The sequence below is a fragment of the Manis javanica genome, chromosome 8, assembly GCF_040802235.1.
Source record: "Manis javanica isolate MJ-LG chromosome 8, MJ_LKY, whole genome shotgun sequence".
NCBI lineage: Eukaryota > Metazoa > Chordata > Mammalia > Pholidota > Manidae > Manis > Manis javanica.
In genome coordinates this window covers 84,301,529-84,316,663 of record NC_133163.1, presented here as the reverse complement: position 1 = coordinate 84,316,663, position 15,135 = coordinate 84,301,529, and the positions used below count along the sequence as shown (strand labels likewise).

General features: G+C 40.4%; 1 protein-coding gene across 3 annotated transcripts in view; it reads left to right on the top strand.

The window, feature by feature from the left end:
* The window catches only part of RYR3 (ryanodine receptor 3), a 506,091-nt gene that overhangs the window by 176,477 nt on the left and 314,479 nt on the right, over window positions 1-15,135 (top strand). For all 3 annotated transcript variants that reach the window (XM_036998427.2, XM_036998418.2, XM_036998420.2), the window contains exon 2: window positions 4,697-4,816. In XM_036998427.2, coding sequence (XP_036854322.2) covers window positions 4,697-4,816 — 120 coding nt within the window. The remainder of the gene's footprint in view (window positions 1-4,696; window positions 4,817-15,135) is intronic.

Sequence of the window (15,135 nt, the reverse complement as noted above, 5' to 3'; positions counted from 1 at the left end):
GGCCTCTCATTTGTCAGATGGAGGGAACAATAGTATTTACATCATAGTGTTGATGTGAAACTTAAATGGCTTATTGCACATAAAGCACACACCTGTCATTGAGTTGGAGATCAGTTAATGTTAGCCATTTAAAAATATATAATATAGCTGGGGATAAGGTATGCATATAATAACCATGTTGCGAGAGTATGGTGGTATTGCTATGGAAATTTTGAGAGAAGAGTGATTACCCAGGGCTTCACACAAGAATGTGGTATTTACGCTAAGCTGGGCAGGATAGATAATATACCCACATGGGAAAATAGGGCAGCTTTAGAAGTAGAGACAGCATGAGTAATAAGGGCATGGAGACAGAGAAAGCAAAGGAACTGTGCAGGAAGGAAGTTGGGAAAATGGGTTGGAAAGTGAAGGTCCTCTTATGCTAGCTCAAGTAATTTGTATTTGTTATGTAGACAGTGGAGGGAGAACCATTAGGATTGTCAGCAGGGGCATGATGAGGTCAGAGCTGTGCCTCTGGTAACAGCCCTGGGAAAGAGTACTCTGGGTCAAGTGATCTTGTCTTGGTCTCTAGTGTTCCAGTCTCCTTCCTCTGGTGCATTTGCTGTCCTATAGGAAGGAGGAAAGACTCAGAGACGGGAGGGGATGTTCTAGCCTGGATGGCTGAGCATTTGGATCTATCATTAACAAACATGGGGAATCCAGAAGGACTGAAGAGGAAGCCTTTCGGTGCATTGGGACATACTGGTCCAAGGTGCTAGTAAGTCCAGAGAGTAACGTCCAAGGAATAAGTAAGTCAAGAAGAGGTAGAGGTTTGCAATCTTCAGGTGTCACCAGGTTGAAGGTACAGATGGTACAATTCCTCAAGATGAAACTAGAAGCCTAAAGAATGGATGAGATTGCTGAGGGAATATGACACAGAACTATCCATGAGCAATCCCTGTATTTAGACATGGCAGGAGAAAGAGAACATAGGAAGGATTCCTCTGAAAGGTAGAAGAACTAGAATCCAGAGCTGGATAAAGGAACTGAAGGGTTTCGAGAGGGAGTATTTTATGGATGCTGGGCAAGACTTTCTTAGGAGACAAGCAGCAGGAAAGAAGGAAAGAGAATGCTCGAGGCGGGGGCAGGGGGCACTTTACAAGCCAGGCGGAGACCTTTTGACTTATTTGGTAGAAAGCAGGAAACCTTTATGTGATCTTACAGATATTATTTCCTTAAGACTTCAAGAATTCTTGTCCCTCACCTATAAAAACAAGTTAGGTCTGAAATGTCTTGCCATTACTGGTTACTGTGCTCTCTGACCTAGCAATTTTTTTTTCTTTATCTTTTTCTCTTATAGATGGGACACATGGTTATTTGATATTGACTGAGTAGAATCTGCTGTGGGTCCTACAGAAAGGGAAAATTTAATGATCTTTTCCAGTGAAATCAGAGTTCAAACAAACTGAAAATGAATTACAAAAAACACCATACATTCATAGCAGAACAAAACCTCAGAGTTATATTATTTTCTCTGTCAAAAAACTCAGTCTTTCTCCTCCTTGGGGTAGAGGGAACACTGGAGGTGGCAGCATCCTCTAGGGACTAGAGGTCCTGATGAAGGAGGGCAAGGATAGTGCAAGTCAGAGAATGAGGAAGGAAAGACTGGGTTCAGAGGGTAACATAGTCGAGTTTTTTATTTTAGAATTGGAATTTTTCTAGGTTATGATAGGAAATGCTTATGTTAAGGGTGCCACTAAAACAGAGTGGGAGTAGTTAGGTCAAGGTATGTGTTTTGAATAGATTGTCCACATAAACCTTGGGGTTACTCAGATGATGGCTGGAGTGGAACAGAACAGGGCCTTGAGCTGGCCTTTCAGCTGTCAGCTCCATTATCACAGTATTAACAGATCTTGTCTTATAAAACCTAGTATGTGCCACAGTGTCCTGGCACAATGCTTTGTCATTCGATGGTAATCAATAAATGTGTGCAGAATTCACTCAAAAATGTTTATCAGATTTTCAGAATGTCTTTAAGAGTCAGGTAAATGGTGGGAGAATTAACTAGGTTGGTAATGGATTGCCAAAGAAGATGTGGAGATTGACTATTACTTACTTCAAATTTGAAGTTTTTGCACCAGAGGACAAGAGTAATAGTCTGAATTCAGCATTGGGGGATGTGAGGAGAAGTCAAGCTTCTGGGGAGAGATACAGATGCAGAAGAATTTGCAGCTTCCAATTAAAGGGGCTTCCTTGGAGATGGCCTCCTCTGGAAATACCCAGATTTGATCAGAGGGAAAGGGAGAGGGGAAGAGAGACAAGAGGAGAAGAGAAAGTGTACATCAGTACAGTGTGAGCAGACTAGGTAGGGCTGGCAACTGGAGGGCCTTGTGTTCTGTGTTTCATTATGGAGGGAGCAGAGTACTGAGATGGGTTGAATTATCTCATGATTCCAAATGGAACTGTGGTGCAAAGATTTCAGTGTCAAGTACTGGAAGCCTCCAGATGCCTGTCTGTCGAAGGTTAGTGGAGATGATGGCTGCTGTCTGGAGCAGAAGCAGGTTCAGGCTGCCACTCCAGGTGGTGTCTGCAGCCAGGTCAGCACTGAGCATATGGTTCCAGACAGCATGTAGAGAACAGTGAGTGAGTGGAGAAGAGTAAATTTGGCTCAGAGTCCCACACCCATCTGTGTGTCACCCAGAGGGCCGACCTAGGAAAGTGCTTGTGCCTGGCTGTTCTCCAGCAAATGGCTATTGAGCCATGGCTGCTTCCTTTATTGCATAAGGTGACCAGCAGCCTGGGTTATGAGGATGTGAATTATAAGACAGGTAAATTTCAGAAGATAGAAATGCACCTATGCAAAATCAAACCCAGGTGGTCTGGGTACCTTGAGGTGCAAAGGGCATGGAAAATGAGACCCTGGGAAGAGATTCTCTGAGGTGAGCACTGAAGAGAAAACTTTCTTGACTTTCACTGGTTCATGAAAAGTCTGGTCCATAAATGCACCCCTGTGGTTTCCAAATGCCTGTTTTTCACTCACGAATTGTGTGTAGGTGGGAGATACTTACAATTTTTCAGTAGGGGGTCATCTTGACCTTTCAGGCAGAAAAATTATATCTTTTGAGGACTGCCTCTTGTAAGAGATCATTTAACTCCCACACGCTGGTTTCACAGTGCACAGAGTGCCCCGAAGTGCCCCAAGGTCCTTGTGACAACGGAGTACTCCCCTGTGGCCTGAGCCCTTAGGAGGATAGTGTCGCTCCTGGTCACTGTAGGATCTGGGGAGACCTGGGGAAAAACTCCATTCTCTTCAGATTTCCCTGAGTCCTCTTCTTGAGAGCAGTGATATTCTGGAGTTTTCTTCTGTCTCAGTTCACATGAAGCCATGAATTCTGGCTTCACTATAAGCAGAGGTTCTTGAATTTATTACTGACTCAACTGAAGTGACATTTCAGTACTAGTGAAACTGAGGAGCTATTTTCTCCTTGATCTCCTTCTGATACCTCTGTGATCTGTGGCCTTTCACATTTCTACAGCTCCTGCCCCATCTCTGGCACCACCAGGTATCTTTGTTGGGATCTGCTAGTATTGGATCTCTTCACTTTCCCACTGGGTAGAAAGATTATATTCTTCTGTATGACTAGGCACATTGCAGATACCTTTTAAGAAAACCTGTTTCTGTTTACGCTGCCTCTGATATATTGTGGAACAGATGCTAACATGAGGAAACATGGGGATGAGACGGGAACAGGAGAGTAGTGGCTAAGGAGAAAGTGCCAACTGGCTGTCTTCTGGTTATTCCTTTAACTTACTGCACTGCCAATCTTTTTGATGTTTGAAACCCAAAGCCAAGTGGTGGTGGAGAGAGCGTGTAGGCTGACAGGTTGGAGGGGCCATAGTGGAATCGGTTAAGGAAAAGGCTTTCCTCCCAGCCTCAGGCACAGTTGTGCAAGAGGTGAACATATTAGTATAAACAGAGGCCAGCCTCATTTCTGGACCATCAACAAAAGGAATGCCATTCAAATGAGTTCTCTGAACTTCAGGAGGGCTACATGGGAGGAGTCTCCTCCCCAGGAACCCGGAGTAGCTCCTCTGCCCGCCCTTCAGGTCCTCTGTCCAATCTGTGCCCTCAAGGCTGCTTTCAGTTCTTCCCTTCCTCTAAGTCTAGAACTCATCTGCTGTTACCCTCCACAGCTACCTCCTGTTGTCTCTGGCAAATGTGTTGCCCTCCACATACACCTGCTTCCCAACAAAACATGTCTCTGGACTCCTCTGCAGCCTGACCCAAAATGACTTTCCCTCTACGATTCCTACTTCCCTCTGATATCTGCTGTCATCTCTGTTTCCTTCAATCACATCTTGTTTTATTCTTACTGTTTACTTGGAGACATTGCTTACATTTACTTTCTGTTCACCAAGGTGTTGAATTATCTGCTCACCTGGATCCCATGCATTTTGTACATCTCAGAAGCAGGGTGCATGCAGTGTATGTATGTAGTGCCTCTGCTCCACCCACTTGCTCCTGCCGACTCCACCCCAGAATTGCCTAGAGCTGACTCAGGAGGTGCTCAGTTATGCATTGTCAACAACAAACTCTCCTTTATTTATATAATACTCAGAAGCTTGTGCTTCTCAGCACCAGTAAGTGACTTGGGGGCCTGGTTCCACAAGGGGAGGCAGTCCCTGGACCCTCACATTTGTGTCTCTCTTCTGGCAGGAAGATGAAGTCGTTCTCCAGTGCATCGCGAACATTCACAAGGAGCAAAGGAAGTTCTGCCTGGCCGCTGAGGGACTTGGGAATCGCCTGTGCTTCTTGGAAGCCACATCAGAAGCTAAGGTAAGACTCCTTGCCTGCCTGCCTGTGCCTTTACCCTTGGCCTCCCAAGCAGTCATTTAGAGTAAGGGGCTGTCGGGATATAGTGATGAGGGCAATGAGGAAAAAATTTGAAAGGACACATTTATTTTTAAAATGGGAAGCCAATCAGATTTCAAACAAAACTCTCTGCAGCCCAGGAAATGGTGCACCAGACCCAAGAGCAGTGTGCAGAGTTTGAGGTACCTTGTCTGTCACCGTTCAGCAGGACATGGCGGCCTTGAGCTCTCTGTCAGCCCTCACAGCACATTCTTTTAGTCTTCCTAGAACACTTTTCCTTGTTGTTAATTCCTAGAAATCTGAGTGCATGTTCTTTATTCCCAGCTGTCATTTTAGTGTTACAGGGACTCCTGAGTGCTTGGGTCTGCATTTTGCAGCAAGCACCCCACTTGGAGTGCTGGCTGCACTGAGACTGTTAGAACCGCCTGCCCATGGTCACCTGGGGGCAAAGAGGAATGTTTGCTTCGGTCCATGACTGCATGGTGGCATGTAACATCATGTTTTCTTCAACCAAACTTTTCTTCCTCCATTTTCAGACTGTTTCTGTTTCTCTTCATGATCCATATGTCGGGTGGAGTTATGGTGGGGGAGTGGATGGATGAAGGGATGAAGGGATGGATGGATGGATGGATGGACGGACGGACAGACAGGTGGACATGGATTTATTTTAAGGAATTGCCTCATGTGATTATTGGAGCTGGCAAATCTAAAATTTGGAGGTCAAACAGCAGGTTGGAAACTCAGCCTAGAGTTAAAGTTGTCTTAAGGCAAATTAATTTTTCTCCAAGAAACCTCAGGTTTTATTTTCAAGGCCTCTAACTGGTGGGTGAGGCCCATCCACATTATCAAGAGTAATTGCCTTAAAGTCAACTGATTGTAAATGTTAACAACATCCATAAAATAACTTTACATCAAAACATAGATTGGTGTTTCATTAAACAACTGAGCACTATCATTTTGCCAAGTTGACACACAGCTAATGATCACATCCCACAAGCTCACCTTTTTCTTGCAGAACCATCTTTTTTAATCAAAATGGTTATTGTATTTTTCAATAAGCACACCTGACTGGCCTGTCATTTCTCCACACGAACACACATAACCCAGACACACCCAAACAGTTTGCCTGAGTCCTAGAATGCCAGGTGTGTGCTGTGATGGCCAGAGCTCTCCAGAGCCCCTCTTATCCTCGCCAGGCCTTCTCCCTCTTGTGTAGGGCAGTGGTCCACGAATACAGACATGTCAGTGGCACGGGTGACCAGTACTGGTAGGACAGAGTCACAGTTAAATAAATAGCAGAGCAAAGAGACAAGGAAGACTTTCTATCTTTTAAAGGTCTTAGACTTGATTTCCCTGAAGTCTTTTCTCATTTGCTTTTGTTCCTAGCTAAGTATTTTCTTTTCATTCCCAGCAGTCTGGGTTAATAAGATCATTAGATTGGAAGTCAAGAAGTTAATTCTAAACTGTTAGGTAGTCATGAGGCCATGGGCAAGTCACTCAGCCGTGCTTTCACTTCTCATCTGCCAGATGAGGTGTGCTCTGGTGCAGTGGAAGGAGTGTTGGTCTGAATTTGAAGCCAGTGGTACCATTTTCTTGTCATCCCCTGGGGCAGGAGGCACTGGGACAGTGGTTCAGGGCACAGACTGTATAGCCAGACTGGCAGAGTTTGAATCCTGTCTCTACCACTCCCAGCTAAGCCAGTACCTGGACCAAGGTACCTTACCTTTCTGAGTTTAGTTTCTGCATCTGCATAATGGGAATTTAATTGTAATTATCTAGTAAGGTTTTATGAGGATTAAATGAGCTGTTACATGTGAAGTGCCTAGCAAATATAACTTGCCTACCATATAGTAAACTATATATAACCATTGGCTATTAGAATCTAATCTTACCTAAACCAGATTAAAAACAACTACATATTCTGACCTAACTCTACAATGCTTTGTATCCCCAAGGTATAAAAAGTTAACAACCAGTATCACTTATAAAAGCACTAGGGATGAGAAAATATCCTTCATAACACCCATTTGGCTAAGTTATTGCTCTTATTTTTTCATTTTAATTTAAAATAAGCTTACAAGGCTGAAGGATTTTAAAGATATATAACAATCTTCATAATTTTATCACATTGCTATAACTCTTCATTTTTTATTTTCATTTTGGTCTTTTCCTACATGCACCTGTATGTTTTCAAAGTTGTACTCACAGTCCATATTCAGACATTCTGCTACTATGTGGGCTTCATGGTTATTTTTTAAAAATCATTCATGTGGTTTTGTGGGTTTACTTTTGCTTCCTGGAATAAATGTCCAGGAGAAGAATTAATGGTGTCAGGAGTGTGAACTGTGCACAGAAAGATACAGCAGTCATTACTGCTGTGTGTGCACTATCACTGAATGAGTGTGTATCTCATATATAGTCCAAGGAACCTTCACCCTGAGGAATTCTCACAGAAAACCAGGATCAAGCTCATGGAGAGGATAGAGAAGGTACTCAGAAATTCCTGTCACCATTCCAGGGAGCAGCCTGCTAGATGAACTCCTTTTCTGTGGCTTCAGTCTCTCCTGTAGGCAGCTACAACTATGTGCACATCTCTTCTGGCCTGTCCCCTCCCTTTTCGCTTCATTCTCTACTATCATTCAATTTATTTCCCCTAATTCTCTACCTTCAAATGTCACAACCTTGGGAGCTAACATCAGTCACACAATGAAGTGAGAAGGTATATTCCCAAGCCTGGCACTGGGCATGAGGCACAGACATCAAATACCATTTTTAACAGCCTGCTGCAGAATCAACCAATGAACCTGGGCATTCCTAATCAAGGGTATTTCAAGCTGGTTGAGACTCAGAGAGGGAAAACTGAGATGAACTCTAGGGAGAAGAAGGGCCTCTGAGAAAGAAGAGATACGATGTCAAAAGATATTCTTACACTAAGGTGTATGACCTCTGAGGAAAGGAGATCATACTGAAGCAAGGGGTGAGAGGGTAGAAAAGTAAGAAGCAGAAGCCTATCAACACTTCTGTAGACACGAGACTTATTTAGCACTTTGGAGAGTGCCTGTGACTTTGATTCCTGTTTGCCATGGCCCACTCTTCTTTGAAGGTGTCCTGAAACTTGCAGGTATTAATAGGTGGAAGCACTGTTATTCAGCTTCCCTTTCAAATTCCGGGAGCTGTGCTCCAGGAATTAAAAGGTCTTTGGTTTTATAGGAAAGATACAGAATTATAAATAGAGACCAGGAAACATGGAAATGGTGCTGCTTTATTTAATCAAGAGTAGAAGATGTTTATTAACCTGTCATTTTTTTTTTTTGAGAGGGCATCTCTCATATTTATTGATCAAATGGTTGTTAACAACAATAAAATGCAGTATAGGGGGGTCAATGCTCAATGTACAATCATTAATCCATCTCAAGCCTAATTCTCGTCAGTCTCCAATCTTCTGAAGCATAACGAACAAGTTCTTACATGGTGAACGAATTCTTACATAGTGAATAAATTCTTACATGGTGAACAGTACAAGGGCATTCATCACAGAAACTTTCGGTTTTGATCATGCATTATGAACTATAAACAATCAGGTCAAATATGAATATTCGTTTGATTTTTATACTTGATTTATATGTTGATCCCACATTTCTCCATTTATTATTATTATTATTTTTATTTTTAATAAAATGCTGAAGTGGTAGGTAGATGCAAGATAAAGGTAGAAAACATAGTTTAGTGCTGTAAGAGGGCAAATGTAGATGATCAGGTGTGTGCCTATGGACTAAATATTAATCCAAGCTAGACAAGGGCAGCAAAACATCCATGGATGCAGATTTCTCTCAAAGCAGGGGGAATGAGGTTCTGAGCCTCACCTCTGTTGATCCCCAATTTCTCACCTGATGGCCCCCCCTGCAACTGTGCCTGTCTTAGGTTGTTCCTCCCTGGAGGAATCTTACCCGTCTCTGGCTAACCAGTCATCTTCCGAGGCCATACAGGGAAATGTAAAGTTGGTAAGTGAGAGAGAAGCCATATTGTTTGAAAAGGTTAGCTTTTTACTTCTTTGCAGATTTATGCCCTGTGGCTTCTATGCCCAGCACTTGTCTCGAGGTATCTTTACCACCTGGAGGAATTATGATACTTGGTAAATTCGATATGAGGCACGAATTCTATTTAAGGGTTGTAATTAGGAAGGAAGAAGAAAAGCTATAGAGGTAGCATATGGAAGAAAACATGGGAGGATTGATTATTTCTTTGACATATCTTCTTGTATAGTACCTTAAGTATATATAGGTTTTAAACTACTAACTAATTTGCACACACATATTAACATAATAGGAATACGGTGACATAAACAAAGCAAATCTATAATTACCATCCATCTCCAGTGAAGCCAAGAAAACCATTTATAACCTGTCATTTTTAGGTGGAAAATTTTCTTCCAGGAACCAGGAATACTACTTTTCCTTTGGTCCTTACCATTATCTCATCTATTTTGTATCTGCTTGCCAGCTGGGTAGAGGAGGTGGTCTTGTTTGGTTCAACTGAACATCCAGACTCCTAAGACTCATAGGCCACTGGGCCCCTGTCTGCTCAGTAGGACAGGAACCACAGCTTGCTTGCTGGGGAGTGTTCTGTATTTCATTATGGAGGAATCCTTGCAGCAGTCAGGGTTGGCTTCTGAATCCTCCACCCCAGAGGACAGCTCAGGGACGAAGAGACCAGGTCCACATCAGGCAGTTATGAATGCCACCATGTCCTGATGTACCATAGGAGCTAATGTATCTTGTCACAACTCCACAGACTTAGCTTCTGGGGTCCCTTAGAGGGCTACCCCCAACTATGAGCTTTCATACTTGGGGAATCACAAAGATATGGCTTCCTGCAAGGTATTGGTAGTCTTCCCAGTCCAGACATAGGCTATCAATCAGGGATCATTTTCCCCATGAACCATGCTCTCTAGTCACATAGTTAACAGATCAGTTTTATCAGGTCCCAGCAAAACTGGACAGTTAAGTGAAGGTCCAATCCTCATGCAGAAGGACAAAATAACTTCCTAAGCCATATGACACAGTAATCGTCATTGATAATGACAATTATTTAGCTACTGTAGCCTTGTCAGATGTGTCTGGAACCCTAACACTTTCCAAGTTGTAACTTTCACTTTCCTTAGTTATATATAGGTCATAAAAAAGTAGGACAGATATGGGAACTTTAAAATCAGTTATTTAAAATCAGTTTCAACAGACCAAAGTTTGTCTTACTGATGTCAATCATGATGAAACTGAAATTGGTGAAGTGAAACAATTTACCCTAGTGCCCTTTAAAAGCCAGTGGCTTGTCTAGTCTTTGGACTCTAATTGTCTCAAAATGAAGTTCCACCTCTCTGTTGGAGAACACTTTGTCTAACTGATCATGATTTATTCAAATGAAAAAAATCCAGTTTCAAATCCAAAAATTTTCAGGGGAAATTTTATTCCTATTGTTTTCACCTCCTGTTTTGAAAATGAAAAATAGCCTGCTGTGGTTCCTGAGAAGTTGTGTAGGCTCATAAGAGCCAAGATTAAACATCTGTGTTTGGCAAACATCATTATGTAGATGTCATAAATTCAGATAGAATTCTAGAGTAAAAATAACTTATTTTCTATTATTTTTATCTTTTTTGGCTCAGAAATAGATTGACTGTTTACTCCTAAAAAACTAAGCCTGTGTAAATTTGCAGAGACAGAGGCTTACCCTGAGGTTGTACACTCTCTTTTGAACTTTTGGTTGGTATTTTTTTAGTGTATGGTTCTCTCTATGCACTTGAGATCTTACGAAAGGCTGAACTATTATAAAACTTACTTCAAAAAACTCCCCTGTCATAGAATATAAAGAGAATTATAAGTTGAAATTTTGAACTTTTTTTCTTTTTTAACATTTGTCAGGCATCATGTGCTCTATGCCATGTACTGCAGTGGCTGCTTACATGTTCTCATTTAATCTTTACAACCCTACCGAGCAAATATTGACCTGATTTGCCGAGAATAAAAGTACAAGAATTTAGACAAAGTTAGGTGACTTCCTGAAGATGTTCATTCCAAACTTGAGTCAGTCTGTAATTTTATAGTATTCAGCACTAAAGAGTACATGGATCCAACTCAATCAAGGATAAAACAGCCATATTTCTCCATGTGGTAGACAGATTTTAAGAATACCTGGGCAGATCGCCATACCCCCTCCCACAAACTTCCTGCATCTGTCCTGTGAATATCTGACATTCCAAAGTTAGAAATATGTATTTCGCTTAAATCAAGTAGAAATTATTAAAATGCAAATTTTCTGAGAGAGAATATGAAGCAAAGTTAAAATTTTTATGGCTAACTTTTTACTGTATAAATGAGATTGTCAGGTATTCTTGGACATAAGTTTATAAAATAGCATAAGGCAGGTTTCTACGTGCCTCTGTGTTGGGCTATAAGGCATATAAACACTGTAAATGGGGGGTAGGGGAGTAAACATCTCCTGCATTGAGTTATAGTAGTTTACTTATCCTTACTCCCCTTTCCCACCAGAAGAGTTGAAGACTATATATCACAACAGTGAAGAAACATGGCTGTGGAGCTACCCTGCCTGGGCTTCAGTTCAGGCTTCACTGCTTACTGGCTGTCTGACCACGGTTCAATTGACTTCACCTCTCTGCCTCAGTTTCCTTATCTTTAAAACTGTACCTATCTCATAGGATTATTCTGAAAATTCAGTTGCATGGCTTCATAACTGCAGAGTGCTTACAGCAATGCCTGTCACACCCAAAGTGCTATTTAAGTGATAGTCTGTTATCCCTAGCACATTTCATAGGATTATTATGAAGCATCCATTACATGGGTTCATAATTATAGAGGGCTTACAGCAGTGCCTCATAAACCCGAATGCTATTTAAATGATAGTCTTTGTTATCCCTAGCACAGGGTCAGACCCACCTTAGGTCCTCAGGAATTGTTGCTTGACTCAGTTAGGTTACCCATGTATTTATTGAAATATTTTTGAAGACCTGGATTTGAGGATCAGCAGGACATATGTAACTTCTTAAAGTGAAATATTAAGGAGAGAGTAAGTTAGATGAAAAGTGTTAAGCAATGAGTGGATGGTTCTAAAAAATAAAATGAATCACTGGCATGTAGATTTTTGTTACTGATTTCTCATTTAATTCTGATATGGTCAGAGAACATATATTGTAGGTATATATAATAGATTTTAATCCTTGGCAATATATTGGGACTATTTTATAAGTGAGCATATGGTCTATTTTGGTTACTGTTCCATGTGTACTTGAAACAACTGTGTATTCTCCAGTTGTTGGATGTAGTATTTTAGGAATGTTGACCTGATTGATAATGGTGTTCAAATCTTCTACATCATTACTTGATTGTATTTATACATTCTTTCAATTACTGAAAGAGGTATTAAAAACTGTGATTGAGGATTTGTTTCTACTTTCCTTTAGTTCTGTTAGTTTTGTTTCATGTATTTTAAAGCTCTCTTATCAGGTGTATATTCTTAAGTATATGCATGTTTAGGATTTTTGCTTATTTTCTTGATGAACTGATCCTTTTGTCATTATCAAATGTCCCTATTTATCCTTGGTCTTAAAGTACACTTTGATATTAACTCATATAAATGTTCTTGTGCTTACTGTTTGTATGGTATGCATGTTTCCATTGTTTTGTTTTCAACTTGTTTTTGCCCTTCTATTAAAGGATGTCCTTTATAAACAGTATATAGTTAGGTGTTACTCCCTCACCATTTTATAGTCTCTGCTCGTTTATTGGAGTGTTCAGTCCACTTACATTTATTGTAATAATTGATACTGTTGGGTTTTAGTCTACCATCTTGCTATTTGATTTCTTTTGTCCCATCTAGTTTTTCTTCCTGTCTCTCCTTTTCTGCCTTTTTAGGATAAATCAAAAAATTTCTTAGTATTCCATTTTTTCTCCTCTATTGGCTTTTCTTTAGCTCAATCCCTTTGTATTATTTTTTAGTAGTTCTTTTAGACATTATAAGGTAAATCCTTATCACAGTCTTCCTTGAATTAGTATTATACCATTTTCCTTTCATCCTTTGTGCTATTATTGTCCTGTGCTTTATTTCTACAATTTATATAAAGTACAATACTTCATTTCAAAGAATGAATTGTTGCTTAAGGAAATTATGAAAAGGAAAAAATAGTCTTTTACAATATCCACATAATAACTATTTTCAGTGCTTTTCATTGCATCCTCTAGATTCTGATTTCCATCTGGTAGCCTTTTCCTTCAGCCTGAAGAGTTTCCTTTAGCATTTCTTGTAGTGCAGGTCTGCTAGAAACAAACTCTCCTAGCTTTTGTTTCAATGAGAATGTCTTTATTTCTTCCTGTTTTTGAAGGATGTTTTCTCTGAATATAAAATCCTGGTTTAATTTTTCTTCTTTTAACACTTTGAAGATGGTATTTTATTGTCTTTTGGTCTCCTCCCCCAACTTTTTTTTAAGCTAGAAAAAAAGTTGGCTATCATTCTCATCACTGTTCCTCTGTATGTAAGAAGTCTTTTTTCTCTGGCAGTTTTAAGACTTTTTTCTTTATCTTTGATTTTCAGCATGTTGAATTCAAAAGCCCTGTAAGACATCCAAAAGAAAATGTTGATAGGCATCTTAATATATGAAACAGAAGTTCACAAAGAAGTTGGGATGAATCTTTTCAAAGATTCAGAAAATCTTTGATTTTCAGTCTGAATAATATGTTTGAGTGTAGTTTTCTAATTTATCCTGCCTGGGTTTTGTTTAGTTTCATTGATCTTCTGGTTTTTGTTTTTGTTTTTTTTTAAATTGAGTTTTGAAATTTAGGGGCTATTTTTATTATCCTCTTCCAGTGAATTTTTTATTTCAGATATTTTAAATTTTTAAATTTCTGTTAGTTGTTTTCTAAAGTTTTATATATCATTCTCAAATTCTCTTTCTCTTCTTCATTATTCCCATTCTTTCCTGAAAATTCATTAACATTTATTATACTTATTTTAAATACTTGACTGCTAATACCAATATTTGGATTGCCTGTCTAGTCCTACTAATTTTTCTCTTGATTATGAGTCACAACTCTCTATATTCTGAATATTTATAATTTTTTATTGTATATGAACACTGTAGGTGGTATTTTGTAGTTATTCTGGTTTCTGTTACCTTCTCCTAGAGAGTATTGTATTTTGTTCAAGCAAACAAATAAGTTATTGGTGTTTCTCCTTGATCTTGTGAAGGCTTGGTCTATGTTAATTCTGTCTTTAGTTTTAGTATATAGAGCTTGGTCTTGGGATGTAGACCTTCCTGGTTTTGATGAAAATCCTGCAAGTGTTTCCTAACCCCTTCTAAATACTTACGTAGCGACACGGCAGCCAATGGCAATCTTAGCGAGAACTCTTTCAATGGAGTGGTGAGGGCAGAAGCCAACTGAGAGGGAGTGAAGAGTAAGATGAACGTAAAACAAACACAACCAGTGCAGATACGTCTGAAAGAGAGAGTGATAACTGGAGAGGGTCTGAGGATGGAGGGATTTTTGTTAAAGGAAAGACATAAGCATGTAAATGCTCGTGGGAGAATGCAGCTGGAGAAGGAGGAGATAAAGGAGAGGGAAGGGGTGGTTCAGTAGGAAAATTGCTCATATAGCAGAAAGGGCTGGTGTTAAGAATGGAGATGAGGAATTAACCTTCAAGTTAAGGAAGAACTCATTCCATTGAATAGGACAGAAGAAAGGTTAGGATGGGAGTAGCTCTGTAGGTTTTATGCAGGAAGTTTGGGGAAAGCTGCCTAAAGAAGAATAGTAGGATTGCTGAGCATTGTGAGGCCCAGCACTGGGGGTCAGTTGAGGGTGATGACTATGAATTTGTAGTGCTACCAATTTTCTGGATGGGGTCCTCTTCAGCAGCATGTGATAAATGACAGACATGAGAGTTTAGGAGAGTAGACCATGAAATCTTGGGATTTAAGCTGACTGTGGAGAGGACTAAAGATAGGAGGGGATCTACTACTAACTAACCTACTAACCATATCTTCTAACCCTACCTACTAACCCTGAGTCACTGGAGGTATGAGAAAATGAGCATCCTATAACTGAGAGATCCCCAAGGGAAGAGGGGTCCATGGGAGACTCTGAGTTTCAGTCTGTTCAGGCAGTGTGCAGGGAGAAGGCAGGGTGGATCATGGGCATGTTGATCGTGGAGTAGGTGTTTCAGTACATTTAGAAGGGGAAAGGGGGTGGGGCAGGAGCCTGGAAGGCGAAGGCATTAAGGAA